At 41.7% G+C, this 26,504-nt stretch overlaps 1 protein-coding gene across 1 annotated transcript in view; it reads right to left on the bottom strand.

Moving 5' to 3' along the window:
* The window catches only part of RFX7 (regulatory factor X7), a 108,278-nt gene that overhangs the window by 15,805 nt on the left and 65,969 nt on the right, over positions 1-26,504 (bottom strand). Inside the window, exons 3-7 of the mRNA XM_032777634.2 lie at positions 23,359-23,441; positions 21,693-21,815; positions 8,163-8,279; positions 4,808-4,892; positions 3,862-4,069 (exon numbers count right to left, since the gene is read on the bottom strand). Of these exons, the coding sequence (XP_032633525.1) occupies positions 3,862-4,069; positions 4,808-4,892; positions 8,163-8,279; positions 21,693-21,815; positions 23,359-23,441 (616 nt within the window). The remainder of the gene's footprint in view (positions 1-3,861; positions 4,070-4,807; positions 4,893-8,162; positions 8,280-21,692; positions 21,816-23,358; positions 23,442-26,504) is intronic.

The raw sequence follows: 26,504 nt of genomic DNA, 5'->3' as shown, positions 1-26,504 counted from the left end.
TCTTAAGAGCTTTGAGAGCCCATCTGAAGCCAGTCTGGAAGGGATAATCATTTTACCATCCAAGTGCTGATATGCAGCAGGGTGCACTTTTAATCAAACTAATTTAAAACACTGATTTTAATCCTAATTTAAATCAGCAACTAGGAAACCTTTACTGGTTGTAATCTTGTTTTGCATTTGTATTTCTTAGTTATTTTCCTAAAGAAAGGTTGATTTCCCTTGGTTGGTATAACCATTAAAACATTGATTTGCAACCAAATATAGCCTTTACACTAAATTTGGACATACACATTTAAGAAGTCATATGCCTCAACACATATTTATTCAGACTCTTTTTACTTTTTTTGGTTAGAAAATGGTGAATAAAGTATTTCTTATTTAGTAGATAACTTTATACTCAGAATTGGTTTCAAACTGCATTTGGATTGAAGCTGGAATTCAATTAAAAATGTACAAAACCAGCATTTTAAAATGATTTTTATTAGTTAAATTATACTACCTTAAGGGCTGGATACATAAGAAAACAAATTAAGTTGATCAAAACATGTTTTGCATTTAAAACTAACTCTTTATTAAACAAAGGAAATATTAAGCGTGTAGTTTAGATAGGTGAATTGATGGGTTGTTCCTGGTCACCATGGGTCAGATTTTCACAAGTATTTAGGTGCCTAAACAGCGGTAGGCAACCTATGGCACAGGTGCCGAAGGCGGCACGCATGCTGATTTTCAGTGGCACTCACACTGCCCAGGTCCTGGCCACCAGTCCGGGGGCTCTGCATTTTAATTTTATTTTAAATGAAGCTTCTTAAACATTTTAAAAGCCTTATTTACTTTACATACAACAATAGTTTAGTTATATATTATAGACTTATAGAAAGAGACCTTCTAAAAACATTAAAATGTATTACTGGCATGCAAAACCTTAAATTAGAGTGAATAAATGAAGACTCGGCACACCACTTCTGAAAGGTTGCCGACCCCTGTGCCTAAAGATACAGATGGGTGTCTATGGCCTAAATACCTTTGAAAATCTAGCCCCATTTCCTTCAAGTTTTTAGAATTAGTAGATCTCATCCGGTTTTTATTCATAATCTGAAAGAGGAACACAACTTTTTCAACTCCCAATTGGTTTCTCAAATTTGAATGAACTAGACCAAATGAAGAAAATATTTTCTGTGCACCTACTACTTAAATGAAATCAAAAGTAATTAAGATAAAAGCTTTTTGCACAACAGAAACTGAAAATACTTACATTTGGAAAAATATAAGTAATGTGCTGCACTGTAAGACTGAAAATAACACAGATACTTAATGCAATGCATGACATTGTGACCTATTTATAAAGCTTGTGTAGACTTTCTGTATATGATTATAAAAAACAACATCTTTTAATTCATTTGAGGAAGGTTCACTGATGCCTCTTTTTATTTATTTAAATTATTTGAATATATAAATAAATATATTATTTAGGCCTTAACACTGATTATCATGATTTCAAATGCAACTTTTAACATTTTACATTTTGAAGGGAAAATGTATTTAGTTTAAATTGAAAAATCCTTATTCTTTTAGTAACAATTAATGTAGCCAAATATTCCTCACTTCATCTCCTTTCTCTACTGTTCAGATGCTTGTGACATCTGTATCCTTACATTCATCCTTTTTACAAGACTATGATGAATTTTGTACAAAGTATGCCTGTGAGGTATCATTTGAAAACTCACAATCTGCTGAACATTATTGTCCTGGTAAAATATTTTGCATGTAAAGTTAATACTGTATAATACATGTTCAAAGTCTAGGGAAACTGCTTCAAATCAGTTCTCCAGAGACAAAAGGCTAGCCAGGTGTCAGTATAATCAAATGGACTATCAATCACCTGGTTAAGCAGCCATTCTATGGCAAGTAGAAGGCTGCGAGTGAAAAATTTACACATTGGCAAAGAAACAGCTGGAAGTTCCCGTCCCACAGACTCTCTGTCACCTGAACCCCAGCAGAAGATAATTCTCTTCATTATTGTTACAAAAAAAGGGGAGCAAACTCCTCAGATTATCTCTCCTCCCACAATATCCGCAATGTCTGAAAGACAAGGAAAGGAGCATTGGATTGGGGGAGGGTTCCTGGCTGAAACGCATCCAGCTAGTAAGAGTGCAAAATCATGTGGTGAGAGAAATTTTATTTTGAATTTATCTATTAGTTGCATTTTACCTCTTATTTTCTTGTAACCAAATTTTGATTTTTATGCCTCATTACTTGTAAACACTTAAAATCTATCTTTCTGTAGTTAATTAATCTGTTTTATTATTTTATCTAAGCCAGTATGTTTGGATTGAAGTATCTGGGGAAAGTCCAGTTACTGCGAACGGGAAGGGAGAGGGGGGGAGGGATGCGCAGGTCATCAACCCATGCTAGCCACTGTTCAGCTGGGGCCACCTCCTACCTGCATCTCGTGGGAAGGCAGGCAGACCCCATATCAGGCTGCAGCTCCAGAACAGAGGGAGTCCAGCTCAGGGGGGCAGGGATGGAGGTGAAGAGGATCCAGCTACAAAGAAGGGGGAGGGTGAAAAGGAGTGAGTGATGAGGGGCGGGGCCTCAAGGGAAGAGGCAGAGCAAGGGTGGGGCCTTGGGGGAAGAGGTGAAGCAGGCAGTGGGGCTGGGGCAATTGGAAAGTTGTCAGAAATTAGAAAGTTGGCAACCCTACTGGGAAACTCTCTTTGAGATAAGTTTTGTGCCTATCATTGTCTATTAATAAAATGATGGACTTTCCATAAGCTTGCATTGTTAAAGAGGGTACTGGGCAATACAGGATGCACATTTCTGGGGACAAGTCTGGGACTGGGAATTTGCTGGTGTTGCTCTGTAATATAATTCAGGAGCGGCTGGCTACAGCACTCAAAGTATATGAGCAATTTACATGCTGGAGGCTGTGTGTGGGCAAACCAAGAGCGGCTGCTCTCACAGTGAAGCAGTGTAAAAGGCATCTCAGGTAGAAGAATTGAGGGGACACATTTGTCCATCACTCCAGATTGTACCATGTGTAATGTCACAATTAACATTAATGTAGCCAAATATTCCTCCCTTCACCTCCTTTCTCTGTGGTTCAGATGCTGGATTCTGGAGTAGTAGTTCTTTTGGAGCAGCAATCAGGGTTCCACAGTCCCCACCGAATAATCCCAGTGAATGTAAACAATAGTTTATATAAAGGCTGCTCTCTTTTCCCAGGTAGTAAACTGCTCCAACCAGATGTGACAATATTTTACTCGACATCCCCACTCCCTTTCCTTACAACTAACAAACATAAAAATCCCAACTGCAGCAAAAATAGTCATATTAACTTTCCCCTCTTATGGCACTGGTGAAAGGAGCCAGTTTAAAAGCCAGTGAAACTAAAGTCACAGAATAGGCACAATATAGGCAACGGCAATTCAAGCTTCCCTTTCCAGCCCTCCAAGTCCACTGCAGGGCTTTGCAACTTCAAACCCTAGGTCTCCATGCTCAGCCAGCCAAAACAGGAACCAACCAAGTCAGCAATTTAGACTCTGATTCAGTCAAAGCACTTTAATATTTGTTTAAATCCACCCCTATTCTGGACATGCATAAGGTATGGGAGCTTTCTGGAACCAGGATGTTAGCGATGTGGATGCTTACTCATTAGGGACTGGACTCATACTATTGCCTAATGGTCATCAGACTAACATATCTTTCAGCCACTCCTCAACTGGGCCACATTCCAACAGGTGACATCCAACAGATCTTCCTATTTAAATTTAAAAAGTCATCATTACACAAAATGCATTAATTTTCTTCTGAAATAAGAGATCACCCATCCCAGAGGTTCAGATATAAGAGTTAACCCATTACCTGCTGGCGCCCCTGCCATTACTGTTAAAGCTGCCATTGATTTGGTGCCGATGTAGTGACTTTTGACAAGGAAACGAGCTAAATCCAAGACTGAATCAAATGGCTGGCTTAGGACTTTCTGGGCCCATTCGCACACAAGTCGACAGGCGGCCGACATAACTTCCTCATCAGCACTCTGTAGCTGCCCTGATGGATCTGACCCATCCAACTAATGCAAAGAAAAAGCAAAGCTTAGTTATTAAAAAGCAATGACAACCCTAGAGCAAATGATACAGAAATGGAACTTATTGACTTAATTTAAAAAAAATCTATACATTCTACATCAGTATTATCCAAGATGAAACATCAATATTTTCCTACCGCTTGTGCACACGCAGAGACATTATGTTACTTTACTATTGCAGTTCTGGAAGTATATTGCATGAGTAATTCTGGTACTTTCACTACCCACAATCCCATGCCCCTTGCATGAAAAGCCAAACTAAAATTAGCAAAGCATTTTTAGTGTTTTGCTACTTTTCTTCTGAGCCTACCAATTTAGCATGCCACCTGTTATCTGGGAGATGTTTGTGTCACTGTGACTCCCGCTCCCTTCCTAACAGTGATCTTTTTGGTTTTTTATAGTGAAGGCAAAAATACACTGAGAATTATGAATTTAACAAATAATTTGTAGGTGGTAACACATCGAAGAGCTGCTAAATTAGATCATCACTTTTGTTAATCGCATTCCAATTGTTACTTAAGTTTAAAGCAAATCCAACTAGGCTTGTTTTGGGATCTCAGAGTTTTGTACAAAAAAAAATTATATATAATTATATATACAGCTCTTTAGTTGTATACTTTAGTTGTATACTTCTTAGGAAATGTTTTTGTTTCAATAATGTTAAATATTAAAAGAAAATATGGTTAAAGTTAGTTTGCACAAATACATGTGTAGATACTGTACCCCATCTCCAGTTTTATGGAAGCCAAGGTTGGGCAGTGTTGGCATATGCACAAAAGCTTTCTTCCTCAGTCCACTGTAGCAATATGTGATCATAAATTAAGGTCTAAATATTCTCTGCTCCTTGGTTTGTAACAAAATGGCACACGTTTTCAAACACTCTTCTGCTTTCCCAATATGGACTTCATAAGCAAAAGCAAAATGCAGGCCCCACACTTGTTGGCATTACATTAAAAAATCCTTTACGTTAAGCCAGGAATCAAAACAGTGTAAATTATGGACCCCAGTCCTGCACTGGTTCCATGTGAGCACAGCAGTCTGCCTAAATGCTGTAATTTGCAGGCCCTCGGTATGTTTCATGGATTTAAAGGCCAAAGGGGATCATTATATCATGTAGTTTGACCTCCTGCATTACACAGGCCAAAGAATTTCAACCAGTTACCCCTGTATTGAGCCCAAGTACTTGTTTTTGGGTACCCAGTAAGGCATCCAGTCTGAATCTGAAGACCTCAAGAGATGGAGAATTCACCACTTCCCTGGGTAGGTGGTCCCAATGGTTAATCACCCTCCTTGTTAAAAATGTGTGTCTTATTTCTAATTTGAATTTGCCTGGTTTTAACTTCCAGCCATTGGTTCTTTTTATGCCTCTCTCTGGTAGATTAACAACTCTTTACAAGATAAGGCCATATTTTAATCATCCTGAGTTGTTAAGAGAATGATTTGTCTTATTCATAATCTTCCAATTTCTTATTACATGAAGCACTGATTCTCTAAACTAGAGGGCATATATAGTTAACTGCTACCAACTAAGCACTGAAGTCTCTCCTTTAACAGATTCACAGATTCCAAGGTCAGAAGGGTCCACTGCGATAAATCTAGTCCAGTGTTTTTCAAAGTTCGGGTCACGACCCGGCATGTAAGGAATTGGGTTGCCTTGCTCAGCACCCAGGGATCCTAGTGGCTCTGGTCAGCAGTGTCAACCGGGATGTTAAAAGTCCCATTGGCAGTGTTGCCCAGCTAAGGCAGACTAGTATCTACCTGTTCCAACACCGTGCTGTGCCCCGGGAGCAGCCAGCAAAGGGTCTGGCTTCTAGGAAGGGGGGCCAGTGGAGCTGGTTGCACACCACCGCCTAGGAGCTGGACCCGCTGCTGACTGCTTCTGGGGTGCAGCCTGCTCCGCGGTGCCAGGACAGGTGGGAAGCCTGCCTCTGCACCATGGCTGTGCCACTGACCGGGAGCTGCCAGAAGTAAGTCTGCGCCCCAACCCCCTGCCCTGAGCCCCCCTCACCCGAAACCCCTTCCTGCACCCCAAACCCCTCATCCCCGACCCCACCCCAAGCCTGCATCCCCAACCCAGAGCCCCAACCCCCTCCCACACCCTAAAGCACCCTCCCACATCCTGAACACCTCATTTCTAACCCCACCCCGCAGTCCTCACTCCCGCACCTCAACCCTCTGCCCCAGCCCTAAGACCCTCCCACACCCCAAACTCCTCATCCCCAGCTCTGTTGGGTCACAGGAATCAACGATTTTCTTCAACTGGGTCCCCAGGAAAAAGGTTTGAAAGCCATTGATCTAGTTTGACCTGCTGTATAGCACAGGTCCTCAACCTTTTGCAAAATAATTGCTAGAGCAGCTCTTGTAGAAAAACATCCAATCTTGATTTTAAAATTGTCAGTAATGGAGAATCCACCATGACCCTTGGTAAATTGTTCCAATCGTTAATTACTATTACCATTAAAAATTTAAAAACGCATGTTCCATGAGTCTTCAGGGGCTGGACAGAATTATCCTACAGGCAGAGCTGGTCCTTGGGCATGCAATGCATGCCTTTCATAGATAGACAATATCATCCAGTGTTTTAAGTCATAAAGACCTTAAGAGGACAAGAGTCAATCTGTGGTTACAGAAAACTGTAGATCACCAGTGAGGAATGTGAAATGTCATACCCTCCAGAGATCAATCTCCCATGTGACTCAACATTTATGAGGCATTCTCATGATCTCATTTCTAAAGACATGGGCATGCAAATTATAGTTACATATCTGTTGCCCCATGGAGCCTGAATGCTCAATCTTAGATGTGGAAGAATGATTGGTTGACTTTGCCAGCTGGATGCATCAGAGCCACCTCCTCTTTATTTGAGATGATTAGCACATCTTTCATCATATGTAAAGATACACAATACACAGACTGATCCTCAGCTTTAGGAAGACAAAATTCTTCCTGACAGATACAAGTTCTGATTGCCTTCACGTCTCTGCTTGCTGAGTGGACTTGTTCAGAGGTAATGTGTAAGATTAAATAACTTGATGTAGTTTTCAACCAGATTTTCCAGGAACACCTTACCTTGTTAAAGATGGAATAGAGGTGTTTCTGTTACACAATCTATACATGCTGCTCCCTTACTTATGTCAGACCAACTCGGAACACCAACACATGTCCTCATGGCCTTTAGGTTTAATACTGCAATTCCTTCCTGACAGGGCTTTTTCATAGCTTGCTCATCATGATAATGCAGCACAATGTTTCCTCACTGGCTTGAGCAAACTTTTTCATACTATGCTTGATCTGAGTTCTTCACACTGCCTGTCTGTTAAGTGATGGAGGGACATATGGTTGGGCCTATTGGCTTTTTTAATGACTTTAACTGTGCATAGCCCTGTCTATAGTAGAGATATATATTTGTGTTCTGACATCATCCTTTCAGGTATCCCAAGTTACATCTGAGGTCCCCAGTTAATTGTGTTATTGCTTTTGTAGATTCTTGCATGCGGAACTCCTTCCTCACTGACATCCAGTTCATTCCTCTCCTCTTTTAAACAACAATTAACCTTCCTCTCCCCCTCAAAAAAAAAAAAAGTGCTATGTAGCCTGAGCATTTCTGTGGGGTGAGAGGTGGCAATTTTAAGTAACAATTTAATATGGCTTAAGAGGCATCAATGGTGTCATCTTAATTTCTCACATTATTGATTTGCACTGGTACAGGACAAGGAAGTTAAGATCATAATTCTCCTTACTTGTGTTATTATGGCATAAAAGGTATTGCATGGATCTAATGCAAGTTGTTTTATCTAAGACCCATCTTTTTATTTTTCAAGGTAAATAACTACAGGAACAACTAAACATTTAGAATCAGATGAACTCAAACAGATACAAAATGTCTGAAGACTTTTCTTACACCTTAACACAGAAGATTAACAAATTTTCAAGTATTCTACAAAGCACTTTGGGGAAATTGTTTTCATTTCTTGATTTAATTTTACTTCTAAATTTAGCTGATAGTTGAGCTACAACAACAGATGTTCTTCACACAAGCACAGAAGAGATTACTGAAAAGTATTCTAGCAAAGGATATTTTGATTTGCCTCTTGTGCCCAGACGGCGGGCCTTCATATTTGGAAAGACATTTTTCATGATCTTTCCAAAGTCAGCAGCACTTAAAGGATGGTAGCCAAGATTGTCACAATAGCTCCTGAAAGAGAGGGAAAGAAAATGTGAATGAAACTGTATTAATGCAAAAGGCCATCCTACACATTAGACTTCCATCAAAGGCTTCAAAACAAAAAACCAAAAACCCTCAGACCCATCCATATTTAGAACCACATTTAACATTAATGAATCAATCCACAACGAACTGAATACATTAAAAATGCATAAACAGAACTATTAATACAGTTGTTTCTGTGTTGTACTCTTTCAGGTTCAAAGGCAAGTCATGAGGAGATTTAATACACAGTGACATTATCTGGAGAATGGTTAAGATTTGCTATACAATTTGGTTATTATTTCATCATGTTTCATTACATGTATTTCAGACGTGGCTTGGAAGAAATCTGACTGGCCAATACATGGGTTAAAATCGCTCGGGTGTAACAAGGTGTGAGGCCACGTATGAATAGTCGAAAAACAGAAGGTTAGAGATTTTGCCTATATGTCAAGAGAGTAGAAGACCCTGCATGTGAACACTTCAAAAAGGTTAGAACTTAATTTAATAAACTCATCTGGGATATTAGCACTAATGGGGAATAGCTAATGAGCCATAGAGCCTGTAGGAGTTTGTCTTCACACAAACTTGCCCTGGTTTAATTAAGCCAGTTTAGTTAAAACTGGTGCAAATCCCTGTGTGGACACATTTCTATATGTTTAAAACTGGTTAAATGGGTTTGGCAGGCCCCTGTATATCCAGGGCTGGTCTAGATAGAGTTTTGGTACTGTTACAATTACTGGTTTAGAAAAAGATAAGCAGTGCAATCTCATAATGTGGCCTAGTTATATTGGTTCAAAGATGCTTATATCTGTATAGAATATTCCTGTACATTTAGGAAAATAAGCTATACCGATCTAGGCATGGTTGTATCTTTTCTCCATTTCTCCAACACTCAGAAAAGAAGCTAAAGGAATTTTGCTCTAATATCCATACCTCTCCCCCTAAAAATGTGACCTTGAACAAGAACAAGAATGGATCATTTCAAACTAAAATGTGAATTTTCTGGAAAATAAGAACCATGTTAAAACAGGGAATAGTGGAAGCTATTTTGGAAGCATATCCACATAGTAAGTTCTTAAATGATAATGCAAAAATCTGTATGTACTTACAGCACCTTTTCACAAACCACAGTGCCTGCTATTCTAACTAAACAGCACAAAGCACATGAACACTAGCAAAATTCAGCTTTTATGAATCTAACAAAAAGCCTTCTAATTGAAAATAAACAGAGAAAGCACAATGATTCTATAGATTAGGGAAACTGATTTACAGATGCTACAGCACTCCAGAAACTGGAGTTTCATTCCCAGTACCACCTGCTACAGCAAGAATAGTAATAGCACTAATTATCAGTGATTTTCTGTATATCAATATACCAGACAAAGGCTCCCTCCTGAAATCATGACTAATGTGATCCTTGTAGAGGTGTTGGGGTACAAGCAAAGCATATTTTCACTGTCAATATAACAGGGTGGCCTGCTCTTTTAAGGACCAGGAGACCTGGGCCACTCAGATCTGTTGAATTTATTAGACCCAACTGGGAACGGGTCAGGTGAGCCCTATAAAGGGCTGAGAGAGCTCAGTTGAGAGGGAATGACAATAGGGAGATGGGAAAGGAGACAGGCCTGTGGGAACTGCAGCACAGAGTGGGTGGAGGAACTGTTTTTGTGTTTGTTATTTTGTCTAAGTTAGAAGTTTGGAGAACAAAATGGTGCCTGTAAAAAGTCCTTCCTGGACTAGGGAGGCAGGCCAGCACCTTACACATGGGGGAAAATGCAGGCAGGTGATCAGTCCACAGAACTGAGAGGAAACATGTAAAGCAGCCCTACGACAGTCAAGGTCCCATGTATTATTGAACAAATATCTGCTATTTGTGTTTTTCATCATTGTCATTATGAGATCAGAGCATATACAAGCCTGATAGATAATGACCTCCATTTCCATGAGTGGAGGGTATCCAGATCCAGTAATCTGCCCTGGGAGATACACAGGGAGAAAGGAGCACCAACAGCATTAGCCCCCACTGAGCGCCTCTGCAGCTGCTGTCACAATCACAGCATGACTTAACCCACGCCATACAGACATGAGGAGGCAGCCAGCAGAGAAGCTTAGAGGATTCAGTTAGCCTCTGCCACCACACGACTGAGGCGTCCTCTCACTAGATAATCTTCATTTCCCCTTCTACACTCCCCCAAAGTGATGGGATAATTGCAGTAAAATTCAGAGAGGTCAGCCTTGTAGGATTTGTTGGCCTCTTTAGTAGGTTTCTCTTGGGACAAGATCATCTCATGCTTTTTGCTTTATTTAGGTGAAAGAGAATGGCGGAAACATAAAAGACCAAGGTGCTGGGAGTCCAAGAAAATTCTTGTGACTACTCAAAAGCCTGGTCTACACTACAAAGTTAGGCTGACATACATCACCTTCTGACTACTTATTTGTGCCTGTCTACACTCAAATTTGTCTCCTGCCAGCGTAAGCAGTGACACAGTAACACCACCTTCCCAAATAGCATTGAAGCATGCTTGACATACTCTAGTCAATGTAGGGCAAATGTAGATGCTGCCTGACCTATGTTGATCATAATAGTCACCCAGCAGCTGCCCCACAGTGCCTGACGCTGACCACTCTGCTCACAATTGTGACTTCCACTGTCCAGGGTCACAGAGACTGGAAGCCACCCTCCCCCTTTTATACGCTTGCATATTTTTGAAATGGCTTTTCCTGATTGCCCAGCTTGGAGCTCTTCTGCGTTGTGGTCAAAAGCTCAATCAATCATGCTGCCTATGCACTGCAGACGTGGTCCTGCCTGGAGTAGTGTCAGCCAACTGGGACAAAGGCAGTCTACCCTAGTGGTCAGAGTGGGTGTCAAGCCTAGTGGTCGGAGCGGGCATCTGTAGTTTGGAACCAAAGTCAAGGGTCAAATGGGAAGGCAGGAAATGGATACCAGAACCAAGGATCAAGCCAGAGTCTGGAGCCAGAGCCAAAGGTCAAACTGGAAGGAGGAACTGGAGCAAGCAGGAGAGCAGACAAAGGGGGGAGGGTTCAAGGCTGGGGCAGGACAGAGGCAAGGCTGGGTACCAGGCAGGAGCTGCAGGAACAAGGTAACGAAGGAGCAGAGAGATTGGTTGGCAGGAGTGTGGAGAAGCCATTGAGCTGCTGCTAGTGCTGGCTAAGCACCAGCCTGCTGACCTCTGTAGCCAAGCAGATGATGTGGCGAAGTGGGCAGCCTGCCACAGACCGTCCATACTAATGAAGCTGCCTGGAGACCCTCTCCAGCCAGCCAGCATGCTCTGTGGGCAGCAGTAGCTGGCTGAGAGAGAGCCTGGCTGGGGAGGGGTGGCAGCCCGCTCCCTGCCCAGGCAAAGCTTCTGGGGACAGGAGCTGACTCTGAGCATGCTCGAGGGGATGGGGGCTCAGGCTCACTTGGCTGCTGTCCCCAGAAACTGAGACTGGGTTAGGGGCAGCCTGCTGCTGCCTCAGCCAGGCACTCTCCCAGTCAGCCAGGACACTGCACTGCACTGGGCAGCGTCCCAGAGTGTGGCTGGAAGAGGCTCTGGCCCCATCCCTTCCTCTCCCAGCTCAGGCCGGCTGCAGGGGGGAGAAGAGGGGAGAGGAGAGCACTTGATCTTCCCTCAGCCTGAGCACAGAAGAGCCCAATCCCGGGGAAAGGAACCTCAAGACAGCACGTGCATGCGTTCTCCCTTAGAGTGTTTAAATGTGAAACTAGTGCCTGGCTCATCCTCATAGAATCATAGAACTGGATGGGACCTCAAGAGGTCATCTAGTCCAGTCCCCTGCACTCAAGGCAAGACTAAGTATTATCTAGACTATTCCTGACAGGCGTTTGTCCAACCTGCTCTTAAAAATCCCCAACGATGGAGATTCCACAACCTCTCTAGGCAATTTATTCTAGTACTTAACCACCCTGACAGGAAATTTTTCATAATGTCCAACCTAAACTGCTCTGGCTGCAATTTAAGCCCTTTTCCAGTCTTCTGGAATGTCTCCTGTCCTCAGTTAGCAGGACACAGATACCAACTTTTCACTGTTTTACTCATATGAAAAGAAGTAGAGTTATTATCTGCTCTTCATTCCCCTGTAATATTAGGCAATGAGAAAGTGGGGGCATGCAGAGAAGTTTATGTATGTATACAGGGATGTCCTTGTATCCTCCTGAGAGATCTGGATGTAATTTCCATGGAGATATCTGAAATCCTCTCCTGAAGGTTTCTAGGGGTGGCTTCCTTATTTCTTCCCTCACTGTCGGACACTCTCCCACACCACTCTGTGCAGAGCTGGCCTTAGGGAAAATGGCATTCTGAGTCCAGATGCACGGGGGTTGGACACATGGGGACAGCTCCCCTTACAGTGACCCCCCCGCATGGTTGGGGAGCAATGGGGGCAGGAAGCTGGGGGCGGGGAAGGGAGGGTGCAGAACTTCCTGCAGCCAGAGAAGGTTCCTGGAGATGGGTCTGATCTGCCCGCAGGAGCAGCCCATGCAGGGGAAGAGGAAGTCCCATCCCTCCCCAGCCGGGCCAGGATTAACAGCCGGAGCCCGTCACACAGTAGGAGTCCCTAGTTGGGGTGCCCCCAGCCCTGGCCCTCCCCGGCTCTGGGCCCTGTGGTCAGGAATTAAAGGGGCCTTGGGCTGGCTGTGTGTGTGTGTTTCGAGGGCGGAGGGGGGGAGGAGGGAAGGGATGACCATGGCATCCCTCTGACCACAACACCTTGGGTGGTCATGTATGTCACCCATCCCTAAGGCTGGCTCTGACTCCAGGAAGACTTCAGCAGGCAGCGCTGCAATAAACAAGCTAGCAGCACAGGGGTCCGGGCAGCTTTGGGATGCCAGCAGCACCAGCATCTGTGTTCCTCTTAGCCTTTGTGATCCTCAGTCTTTGAGAGATGTCAGCTAAAACCACCACTGCCAGTTAAAAACAGTGCCAGTATTCAGTGACACTCTCCTGTTATTCATAGCATGGAAACAGGGGCCGGCCTTTCATTGTTGTTTGCAACCAAACAATTCCTTCCTAATTCCTTCCCCCTCTCACCCAAGGTGAGCCATACAGAAAGCAGTGCTGTGCAAAGGCAAGCCAAAGCTGAAGCATCAATAATGTCTTATTTAAATCTCTTGTGGGAATAGGGGAAGAGCGTGCAGAAACTTATCTTTCACCTTCCATTGTGACTGTAAACACAACGTTATGTCTGTCTGTTTTATCAGTAGCTGCTGCCGTTGAGGCCTTGAGGGGTGCCCCCTCCACGACCGAACCTGATGATGAAGAGGAAAGTAGAGGACAAGGGAGTGCATGTTCATCGCGATCCTGTAAGCTAGTGTTGCATCAGGCTGTGAGCAGAAGGCCTGGAGAAGGAAAGAGTGAACAGAAGAAAGGCCCAGGAGTTCCAGAAGGAAAAAGGAGAAGGAGGTGCACCAGGACAGAATAGGGCTTCTCAGACAGCAAACACAAATGCTGCAGATAGGGGCAGCAGGTTTGTATAATTTTTGGTAGTGCCCAGAATGGGTCTAAGTCCTCCCCCGCCCCGCCTTGTAAGCCGATATACGTTTTTAAAAATAATGTAAAAATGGACTGGAAACAGTAAACGTTTAACAGTTTCTCTTTATTGCACAATATCACTATCGTAAGAAATTTTTTTTAACTAAGAATATCAACTTTATTAATACTCTTTTGAATACAGAAACAACCAAGCACTCTTGGGTCAATAGCCTCAAAAGCAAATATTTTCTAAAATTAAAACAAATATAGCCCCTTCTTTTGCGATGTTCTTCAGGAGGCAGCAAACACTTTTAGTCATTGTTTGATTCTTGAAATGAGGTCATCCAGGAGACTTGGAATGCCTTGCAATTCAGAGGTAGAGTTCTTAGGAACGTGCAGAAATGCCAAGTGATTTAGACGTTCTTGGCCCACTGTCGTTCAGAAATAATTTTTCAGTCGGCGCACACAATTGAATGATCGCTCAGGGGTGCAGGCTGTAGTCAGAATTGTGTAGAATAATTTCAGGAGAATTGTAACTTCTGACAACATGTCACTCAAGCCTTCGTTTTGTTTTAGAAATTGCTTCTTTGCTCACCGAACTAAGCTGGCAATTTCTCAATCTGCAAATATCACTCAACATTTCTAAAGGAAAATATAGCTCCTCCATCGGAGTGATAGCTCAGTGGTTTGAGCATTGGCCTGCTAAATCCAAGGTTGTGAGTTCAATCCTTGAGGGGTCCATTTAGGGATCTGGGGCAAAAATGTGTCTGGGGATTGGTCCTGCTTTGAGCAGGGGGTTGGACTAGATGACCTCCTGAGGTCCTGTCGAACCCTATGAACTAAAGAGGGGGAGATAGCTCAGTGGTTTGCGCATTGTCTTGCTAAACCCAGGGTTGTGAGCTCAATCCTTGAGGGGGTCACTTAGGGATCTGGGGCAAAAATCAGCACTTGGTTCCGCTAGTGAAGGCAGGGGGCTGGACTCAATGACCTTTTGGGATCCCTTCCAGTTCTATGAGATAGGTATATCTCCATATATTTATGTTAATGTCACCATGGAAAGCTTCACATATTGGGACAATGTCCTGTTTCAAGGCATTTGCTGCATCAGTTATAATCTTCTCCAATTTTACAGCAAATGTAAAGCTTTCTGTTGAAAACTTCTGTTCAATAGCAACTTTGCAAGCATCAATGATCCCAGCATATACTTGACAAAAATACTCTTTGGGGTCACTGAATGTGAAGCTATGTGCTTTGAGTAGCACTAGGCATTGTGTTATCAAGTATATGTTATCAAGTATTAAAGATGAATTTATTTCCAAAAGACAAAAAAAAGATTGTGTACCAAAAACAATGCCAAACATTACAGTACTATTAAAAAACAATAAATTAACAGAATAGACTGGTAGCAATCTGTGGTTGCAAGCTTCCACAATGCAATCACCATTCATTTGTCAACGGTCAGTACAGCTCTCACTCTAGTGCCCCTGCACGGGAGGGCTGGAGCGAGTCTGGCACACAAATCCTGGAATGTGGCCTCTCTCCTCTGAAAGTTCTGCAGGTACTTCGCAGCCTCCCCAACCTGCATTACGATGTGATCCCACCAGTCAATGCTTGTTTCTTGGACCCAAGCAGCATTCCATCATCTGCAGTTGCTCCATGAACGTCATCAACAAATCTGAATTGTTTTTCATTGTGTGCCTCAAAGAAATAGCCATGTCCAGTGTTGCTGAGGTACCTCCTGCAGATTTGCAAATACCAGAGCATTGTTGTCTTGTGTTTGCAGCGTTCATGACAATAACTACCTAGCTGTGCGGGCTCCATGCTTCTGTGTCAGGGCTGGGAAGTGGGTGGCCTTGCCTAGGAGTTAGATGCAAACAGAGTCCAGGAGCCAATTATGAGGGATCAGTCTAGACTGGAACACCAGGAGATCAGAATCAAGAGACAAACCAGAGGGCAGAGATCAAGAGTCAGTCTGAGTCAGGATACGAGGTCACGTTCGGGTGATGGAACTGGAGGGCAGGAACCAGGAGGTAGTTACTAAGAGTCTGGCTGAGTCAGGACACCAGGATGTCAGGATCAGAAGGCAGGAACAGGTAAACCACCAGACCTGTGGACCATGTCAAGTGAACCCCAGCTGTATGAATAACTTCCTGTTTCCTCCCCTGGCTTACATAGGGGCTGAGGCCCAATCAGGAATCTTGGAGCTTTCCCAATCAAGATCATAAGGCAAAGTTTCTAGTGTAGACATGGCTTCAGGAGCAGATTTACCTTCTGCTGTAAATTGTCTCTGAAAGGACCTTTGCCAGTTTCACCTATCCATTTTCAGATGTCACCAGCCTCCACTGGACTGTGACTTGACTCTAGGGGCTCTCAAAAGGTATGGTAATACAGCTAGCTGATGCCAGTTGTATTCTGGCTTTCAGTTGCAGTACAAAGCATCATCTCCGTAGCACACATCTGGGTGTACTCTACAGTTTCTTTGATGTAGTTAGTGAGAACTGAGAGAGTGAATGTTGAAAATCCTTGTTTGAAGTTGAATGGTACAAATAAAACCCACTTAAACTAGCAAGCACTGGGCTTGGGACCTTATCGCTCACTTATTTTAAAATGAAAATTTTCACTCTAAGGGGAAAAAGAAAAGAAAAATATGCAACCACCAAGAATAGCAGGTCTGTTTCTAACAAGTACTTAGCAGCAGCCACAAATCTACACAGCTTTCTAGGGTTCCCTGGGTCGAGGCTGGAAGCTCCTGCAAGCTTGTGACCTTTTTGAGCGACTACTATTTTATCATGTAATTTAAATTTACAGACAGACCATTCCACGGCATTTGCAACCCCTCCTCCAAGCTCAGCCTGGAAAAGCCTCACGCGGTCTCTGTGGTCTCATGCTGACTCAGCGCCATGCACCAAATGTCTTTTCTTAATGGCTCCCCTCTCTGCTTGTTGGACTCTTGGCACGTTGGTGGGCTTTGATATGCCCAGAAGCTTTTGTGCTTGCATGAAGGACAGGTTGAAATGAAAGCAAATGGGGGTGGGGGGTGTCCAAATCAGAGATGGTAAAGATACTGGAGTCTTGAGTACTTTCCTTTGCAAAGGGCCTCCCTACACTATCCAAAGTAAGGTTGACTCAGGGTTTAGCTCCACACTGCCTTAATCAACACCAACAGGAGTGTAAATTCTAACACGCACCAGCAGTTGCACACTAACTGGTCCATCTGGACCCTGCTGGATCACACTAAAAGCTCCCTGGTGTGCATTAATGCAGTACTATTTGAAACGAGACTACATGAACACACACTGGAGAACTTTTAGTGCATGCCAGCAGAGTCCATATAGGCCCGTTAGTGTGGGACATTAAGAACCCATTAGAATTTACACCCCATCTGATACAGACTAAGGCACCATGTTGACAAGCCCTCAGAATAAAGCACTTTTTCTCTGAGACCTACAATCTAAATATGCACTTAAGACATAAAATTTAAATTACTTGGAACATAAAATAAATTAATAAAATAAAGGCCAATAAAGACAAGACTTTACAGAAAGATTCCCTGTAAAGGTACATCCAATTGGTTTCAGTTTTAGGGGACTGCACTATATATTCTTTTGAACTTTTTTTTTTTATTTCCTTGAAAGAAAAGTACATGCCTTCTTGTAGCATGGTACAATGGGGCAGTGGCTCTGCCTCCGTTTCCCTCTCACTCTTCCACTGCTCTACCCAGACTCCAACACCTTCTGGGTTGAGGCGATTTAGCCCTCCAGCTAGGTCATGTAATAGTTCCACCCCTTCCAGTGTACCCAAAGTCCAAAATAAACAGTAAGAAATGTAAAATCTTCCCTTCCCTCAGGGAGGACCCAATACGCAACAATCTACCCCAGTTCCTGGCCCAGCCAACCTTCTCTCTCCTAGTGAGAGCTCAAGATCCGTTCTCCTTCCCAGACAGGCATTTCTCTCTTTTTAGCTCCTCTCCCAGCCTGACACCTGCTTAAGTGTTATGGGGCAGGGTTGACTGGGCCCCTAGCAGCCCCATCACACCCATCATAGAAAGTATCAGCCAATACTATAGTGTGTATGAAACAAAGAAAATGCGTAACGCTCAACACATTTGCCAATCCGTGTCAATCTAGCTGAGTTTTCAGCACTCAGTCTCTTCTATTCTAGTTCCTGAGTCTTCCTTTTCTAACTCACTGCTTGAGATCTTTAACATTTACAACACACTGTCTACAGATCAAGTGGTTGCTCTCTACAGACAGTGAAGTAGTGATTAATAATTTACAGGAGGAAGATGGAAACTAAAGAACTTCTGATCAAAATTTACCAACTCTATCAGGGAAACTTAAATGAACAATTAGCTCCATTACCTCAAATATTTGAATAATCTGATACATTTATCTCAGATCATCACAGTGGCAGCAAGAAGTCTTACAGCAGAGCCCAGACAGAGCTAGAAATCAGTGCAGCAACATGTGCCATCTTTAATTTTCTTCTTGAAAGATTTTCTCATCAGTTGAAGCCGTGCAGACATGACTTTGCCCATTAAGCCCTTACTCGGGCAGATGGGAGTCTTGCCTGAGTAACAGCTGCAGGATTGCACTCTATGCACTAAATTTATCTAGGATCTACACTGGTTTCTGATGGCATAGGCCCAGGTAGAAAATCCTTACTGCTGGGAAGAAGTTGCATCAACAAAACTCCTCTTTGCTGGATGGGTGTGTCAAACAGAATGGTGAGGGGACTTGATAAGGGGATGCATTTATTCTGTGCATCCCAAGTGCATACCATGCAGTCCCCAGCACATTTTAAAGCTGTATCTCCCTGGCGTAAACCTGAAGGGAGGCTCACCGTCCCTGGTGTTAAAGCCTTCTGGGGCATAGGGGGCTTTGCTTATGATGGTTGGTGCAAACTGCATCTCCTAATGCCAGTGAGAGTGTATCTGTCCCTGTGAACCACCTCATATCAGGAATTAAACTGCAAGTTCTTAACCTTCCAGAGCTGCTACTATTTTATTTTATAATTTAATTTTCATTTATTTTACCACGTTAAAGGCAAGATGAGTGTAGCCACTTCTATCTAATCACAAAATACAAATCTCTTCCTAGACACCCAACTTATAAAACCATGAAGAGAAGTAAATACATATAGAAAGGAAGAATTAGTGTACAGATAAAACTGCATTGAAACTTGAAGAGGGAGGCAACATAAGTAAAATTTGTCTATGCTGGATTTGGGTAGATTCTGTGCTTCTGCCTGTAACATTTCAAATGCTTGGAATCCAAACTATATTGTAATAAAACAGGTTAAAACCACCACATCACAGTTGAAGCAGAAATTCGGTATTTCTTTAAAACTACAAAAAAGAATTTCTGACTGATATTTACAGCAGGAATTTAAGTGTTAGGTTTATGGTGCAACTCCTCAAAAGTCTCGTTAGCCTCTGATGGACATATGACCCCTCCATATTTTCTTATTTGTGTGTATAAAGTGCTCATTGTGAACTCCAAACAACATCTGTCTTCACAGGTGGAGGATGAAAACAACAATTCATGAGTGACATAGACAAAAGTAGGTTTTGAGATGTCTTAATCCCCCCTAAGAAGGGAGAAATGTCTTATCAGAACTAATGCTACTATTTATATGCCATTTCCCACCACCTCCTACCCTGTGTCTATTCTCCTTTTCATGCACGAGGGTAACTCAAAAATATTCATGGAAGCTAAATGTTTTTAAAAGAGAACAGATGCTTTAAAAGGAGAACAGATTACAAATATTTGATATTTTCCCAGATATTTCCTCACCATCCTTATTTTGTGAGGGGAAAAAAACAATACACAAAGGCTTGATGTAGCTACACAGAAAATCTGTTCAAGTTTCACACTACACAATCTGTAGATGATTATTTTTCTGGGCATCTGTAGCTTGGCACAGCATGGAAGCCAAGCAGATTTGTTGCTGAACCAGGCTATAAATTATTTAATAAGAAATATATTTAAGAATAACGCTTACAGTTTTTTCTTGTGCACCAGCTGCTGTTGCCTTTGTTGCTGTGTGTATATGTAACTGACTGCTCTGTGATTGGTTAGTTCAACATACTTGCACTATTGGTTATGTTTCGAGCCTACGTCACAACTTGAGTTGATGGTGAGATTTCAGAACTAGGTGTGTGTGCGCGTGTTCAGCAACTCCAGGCAAGCTAATACCACCACATTTCAACTCAGTTGGAGCAAGTAACTCTGCCAGACAGCATTAATTAAGGTGATGTATATACACACTGCAGAGGAAATCTGGTCATAGCACTGCGCATCGTCTGTGAGCTAAGTACTAAGCACCTTGCACTTTTCTGTAATCATTTGGAAGCTGAAACTGTTAATACCACACCGTAATTCTTTATTCAAAATCATCTTCAAGAAATTGGGCCATGTTTTTTTGAACTGATTAATTTTTTGGATTTTGGTTTTAAATGCATTCAGAGCCAACTCTTGTCTGACTGCTCCAATCCTCATCTCTTTCCTAGCTATATGGTAGCTTTGAGATCTAACTGAACACAAACGTGTGCTGACTTGGTTACCAATTCTATGACCATTATGATATACTGCAATCTCTCGGAAACAGGCTTACTGCATGAGGGCTCATTCTCTGTGACAGACACAAGATTTCGTGTATTATTCCAGAGGGGATCATTTAGTGGACTAAATCTTAGTTTTGAAATATCTACAATAACTTGTTCAAACCCCAGTAAGGTCGATTCAGCCCTTCATCCTCCTGATGCAGATAAAGTGACTTTCATGCAGTTGACTTTGTGTGATGTGGTCTTTTGGTTGACCAGTCTTACCCAATGTATTATCCGGGCTTTACGATCTCTTAACACTTTGAAGTTATGGTTTACTCCCATCTGCTTGACAAAAACTCCCCCATTTGCCCTGTTGTGCAATGTGTTGGGCATTGGTTAGTTGCCATAATCTTGCATGTAAGAAATCACTGCATTTCAGTGGTGATGTATGTACACAGTTTGCAAAGGGACAATATAAATTTAATGCAAGATATTATTAGTATTCTGTACTCAAATCCTCTTTTTCTATCATAACATAAATAATATTCATTTAAGTCCTTATGTTTTCAAAAGTTTTTTAACTTTAGATTTATTTAATCTGCAGTTTAAAATTATGATCTTACTTTCAATAGTGCAAATACTGAATACAGTAACAGTTGCATCACTGTAGTTAGTGCATCCTCAGACATTATGTTAATGCACAGGAGCTGGTCATATATGCCTTTATTACCAGGAATACGAACTAAGGCACTGAGACATACAAGACAGACATATATGTGTCAATGGAATAATGTCTGACTCGCCCATTCTCTGAGTTAAGTAAACTCTGGTCACTAATTTTGACATGTTTTAATTAAATGCATTTTTAGGTCCCAAGCCTGTAACTGGCTCCACCTGAACAAAAGAGTAGAGTCTCAGGAAGCAGGGCTTTTCTGTGTACATTGTACTCTAATTTGAGCATGTTTAATATCCAGATTATTATTTACATTTCATTTTATAAAAACATTAACAACTTCCTTCCTCAAAGTCTGAAACTGCAGAAAAAAGATTTCACTTCTTTATTGTTCTGCATTGATGGTGAAATCCTGGCCCTACAAAAGTCAATGGCAAAACTCCCACTGATTTCAGTAGGCCCAGGATTTCATCCACAGTTCCTCTCATTTAAACCTCATTGTCAACATAAACAATGTCAGATTTTAAGTTCTAACCCTCACCATATTTAACTATACTTTAGTCAAGGCAGTTCAAGCCTCTGCTTATAAAGGAAGCAATTGTAGCATCTGGTTAAATATCTGTACTGTGTACACTACTCTTTATGCATTGCTACAACTAGATGTATAGATTCAATTTAGCAGCTCTCACTTGTACTCATCATAAACTTCCTGTTTGGGAAGGGACGTCTCTGGGTGCTCCTCCAAGGTATTCCGAATCCAAGAAAATGCATGCATTTGCTGAGCACGGCTTGATGACATCGAGATCTGATCGCTAAGTGAAAACAGAAATAGTTCTGATGAAGACAATGTACTCTATAGCTCTTCTTCAATTAGCCGAGCTAAGTGTTCAAATGGGCTGAAAAGATTCAGATGGAAAGAAATCATGGACAAACAGGAGTTCCTGTGCAGGCATCCCGTAAGCGCAGTTCTTAAAATCTACTCCATAATGTCTCATCTATGAGCTGTTTTTGCTGAATAACAGTAGGGATAAACAAAAGCAGAATTTTGATCATCCTTACAAAGCCATTCATACAAATCTATTCATGTATGCATCCACAGAACCCCAGTTTCAATATAGAGTAGGGGAGGTGGGAGGGAGAAAGGGACATTTCAGACAGGTTCAAGTACCATACCTCTGATGTTGTCCCAGCCATTGCACCTCTCCTCCACTATATGTACAATGTCTCCCTGATATCCTAACAGGGCATGAAGGGTTTCTTGTTGGGCTGGTCTTCCCAATGCACTCCCACTTTATATGAGCATAAGGAGCTTTCATGCCCCTTACTATTGTATAAATCAGGGTCAGGATATGACACATAATGAAAACAACATTAAAGAAAGGACAATTTACTGCATTCCTGAAATAGGTTTCTGTGAGTCCAGTCTAGTGGGCAAACTGATGGGAAAGCTGTAATGCAAGGTAACCCATCAGTCAAGCAGAATGGAACCACTGAGTATAAAGAACTGTAGCACCTTCTGGATCTCTAATGTGGTTCCCCTAATTGATGCTTTAGACTTTGTACGGTCTGCACTGGAGACATATAGAATGAAGAACTTCATGTAGCCCATCATATCTGAAAGGTTATGGTCATCCCTCGTCTCCCAAATGCATTTTACAATTTGCCTCAAACTTCCCAGAAATGTCTGTCCTGGCATAAGTTCCTGCCTATACACTTTCAAGTGGATTGATTGTTTTGGTGAAGTTAAAAGTGGATCACAGTATGGCCTATAATGGAAGGCGAGATTCTTCCTTAAATTCTTCATAATTAAAAAAAACATGAGTAGTTAAAATATGGGAAATTTCAATCAGCTCTAATAAAAAACACTTGTTCTGGATATTGGTATGAGGGGGAAACGATTAATCATTACAAGTGTCAGATATGGAGTGATTTCAGAGATGGTAAGGACCTAAATGAACAAATACTGTCGGACCTACCATGAAGTAATAATCATTCTTTCCTATAGTAATACTTTAAGTGCTATATTATACCTCCATTATATAAAAATTGAGGCAACAGTCAGACTTGGTCAATAATCAGACTCCCAGTCAAAAGCACTTCCTCAAACATCCTACCATGCAAAGCTTATATTGTCAGATTTGTTATTATGCATCAAGGGTTCCCAACGTTCAGATTTACTGAAGAACTAGTTCTCTGAAAATATTAAAGACACTTTTCCTTAAAAAAAAAGAAAGAAAAGAAAAAAAAAGAAATGTTACTGTTTCCAGAAACAGTAGATAAATGTGTGTTTGATGGGAAAAAGAAATCTCATGGGAACTATACCAATATTAATATTAAACACCCACACCCACACACCTTTTCTCTCCATTGCTGGGACCCGAAGGCAATTGAAGGTAGAGGTAGAGTTTCTCTAGGTCTGTAAACTTCTCAACTTCTTGCTAGAAAACAAGGTTTTTTAAAAAAGCAAATGGTAAATGAACAGCATAACGAGTTGTAAAAAGAACCAAACACACATTTTCAAAATGACCCCAAATAAAACAACACGCAACATTTGGCAACGTGAAAGCATTAGACTGCAAGCTCTTTGGGACAGAGACTACCCTTTTGTTCTGTGTTTGCACAACAGGATCCTGGTCCATAACTGGGACACAGAGACATTATGGTAAGGCAAAATAATAATAAATATTAATTATGATCACCACTTAAAACAAAAGTGAACACTGGAATAGTTGCCCTTTTTTAACTGTAAAGGAAAAAGTTAACCTTGATAACCAGAAACAGTTTTCCCAGCCAAAAAACACTGTAATGAAAAGAAGTTTAAATTGAAACCTTTCATTATGATTTCCTAGTCTTAGAGGGCCACATTCAACACCCTAAGACCAAAGCATCAGATAATGGCTCTTCTGTAATAAAGCACGATTGTTGGACTGACCATACAACTGCATCAGTTGTCAAACAGAGTAAGCCCTAAAGAAGGCTTTTTTGAAAGTCAAGTTTCTGTATTCCTTGTAAGTGGCTGTCACAGAATGATTACATTGATATTGATGGCCAGATCTTCAGCTGCTGTACATCATTGTACCTCCACTGACTTCAACAGAGCTATGCCCATTCCTATCACCTGAGGATCTGACTCAAAGCCTTGAAATCAGTGGTTCTCAATCTATTTACCACTGTGGACCTCATATGCAGGTCTCTATGTGTTATGTGGGCTGCATCCACACACTCTATATATACTACACCTCTACCTCGATATAACGCTGTCCTTGGGTGCCAAAAAATCTTACTGTGTTATAGGTGAAACCGTGTTATATTGAACTTGCTTTGATCCACCAGAGTGCGCAGCCCTGCCCCCCCTAGAGCACTGCTTTACCGCGTTATATCCAAATTTGTGTTATATCGGGTGGCGTTATATTGAGGTAGCGGTGTACTTGTATGGCCCTGAGGATGTCACATGGGCTGTGTGCTGAATGGGTTGCGAGTTGAGAACCACTGCTTTAAATCAAGGAAGGTGGTGAAAAACAAAAACACAGCAGGCATATGCACACCCAAGCAGCAGGTGCATGACGCAGTGTTATCATGAAGGAACTGGGCTTTGGGTGATCCCAGTGCAGTAAATTGGACTCTGAAATACTAGCAAAGTCAATTTTGGTAACCTCGGTAACCTATCCAAGCATAAGGCACAGACAAATAAACCAGACTTCCCACAGCAAGGAGCAAATAGTTTCCTTCAGGAAAGTACCAAAGATAAGGTGAACTTATGTTATTTAAATTATAATGTTTATATAAAAATTGACACTTCATTTGTATTAACACTAATTTGAGAAGACTATTGCTAAAGTAAAACTAGTTCATGCATAAGCAACATTGATAAATATGAGCAATTATTTTTTAACATACAACAATGCTGTCTGGAATGTGATTAATTCATCTTTCCTTGACTGTTACTTCACTTTTAACATTTTTCAATTAAAAGAGAAAAGCAAGTTTAAGAGTGAATGAAACCAAGGAAGAAAGCAACTAATCAGAATTTTAATTTCATTTCAAAGCAGGGTGTCCCCTAATTCAATCAAGGCTGAGAGGAGTCTTGTCAGGTGGCCAAGAGGTCAAAACTTCTGAAAAACTACAAAGAGGATGTACTGTAAAGTTAATTATTATGTTAATATCTATTTTGCTTTGTAATTAGTGTATAACTAGCAGAATCACTGTGTAAAACAAAACAAACAATTCTGAGAATGCTACAACAAACAACACATAAAGTCTCTTGAGAGGACTGAGCCACTAAGCAATGAGAAAATATATTCTGAGGAAATAAAGAGCTAGACGAAAATTTGTGTGGGGGACGTGAGACCAGAGAATCAAAGAGCTTTCTAATCCTAAACGGCTAAAACATGCTAAGACCCACACTGGGGGGTGTGGGGGGTGAGGGGGGGGAGAGACAACTTGTGAGAGCCAACAGTAACATGTTGGGCACAATCCATTCAGATTCACCACTTTTATAAACTGCGGCAAAATCACAAAATCTGGCATTTTTACTGACACTAACCCCTGAAACTTGCTGATTTAATGACTTCTGTGTGACTTTTACTGCAATTCATACAAAGGTTGTGGTACTTAAATTGCCTTCTCTATGGACAAGTCTCATGTATTTTTCAACACAGACTGTGGGGTCACTGAATTCTCTCTGCCCCATGGTCTCCCACCACTGTGGAAGCGTGAGGAAAGAGAATTGATTACCACTACATCTGCTTTACCTGGGCTTAGGCTAAGCAGGTGGTGCTTCAATAACAGCAGGGTCCTTTTCTCTTAGAGCAGGGAGCAAACTGAAAAGGCACTGCAAAGTGTAAGTGTAAAATGCAGCTGGTCCAAGAAGGAGCCACAGGGAAAACACCATCCCCACAAGAAGAAAAAGAAAAGAGATTCTCCCACCATCAACCCAGGGTAGAGTTCTGTCTTCTTTAAACATTGCCCACTGCATACTGCTTCACTATATTTTTATAATGGGATTTTAGAAAGAAAAAAATGCAAATAGGGTAATTTGTGCAGTAAAGGCCCCAGTTTCTGCACATGACAAACTTGACATCTTGAGACATAAGCAGAAAATGTAACTGGAGTTGAAAAAAGTCAATTCTTCATCTGGAAGAAAGGGAGATACAAGAACCAACCATGTATGGTGAAATGGCCACTTTGGGGTTACAGCTGCTTGTAATTTAAGAGGCACATGCCAGTATCCAGAAAGGGCATGCTGGGAAAATAGCTCCTATAATAGGGCAGTGGTAAGAACTAAGGCCTGGTCTACACTACGCGTTTAAATCGATTTAAAGAGCGTTAAATCGATTTAATGCTGTACCCGTCCACACTACAACGCCCTTTATATCGATATAAAGGGCTCTTTAAATCGATTTCTGTACTCCTCCCCGACGAGAGGAGTAGCGCTAAATTCGATATTAACATATCGGATTACGGTTAGTGTGAACGAAAATCGACGTTATTGGCCTCTGGGC

This window comes from Chelonoidis abingdonii, chromosome 9 (genome assembly GCF_003597395.2).
Source record: "Chelonoidis abingdonii isolate Lonesome George chromosome 9, CheloAbing_2.0, whole genome shotgun sequence".
Taxonomy (NCBI): Eukaryota; Metazoa; Chordata; order Testudines; family Testudinidae; genus Chelonoidis; species Chelonoidis abingdonii.
The sequence above is the reverse complement of the archived record's forward strand: the minus strand, read 5'-3'. Positions and strand labels throughout refer to the sequence as shown.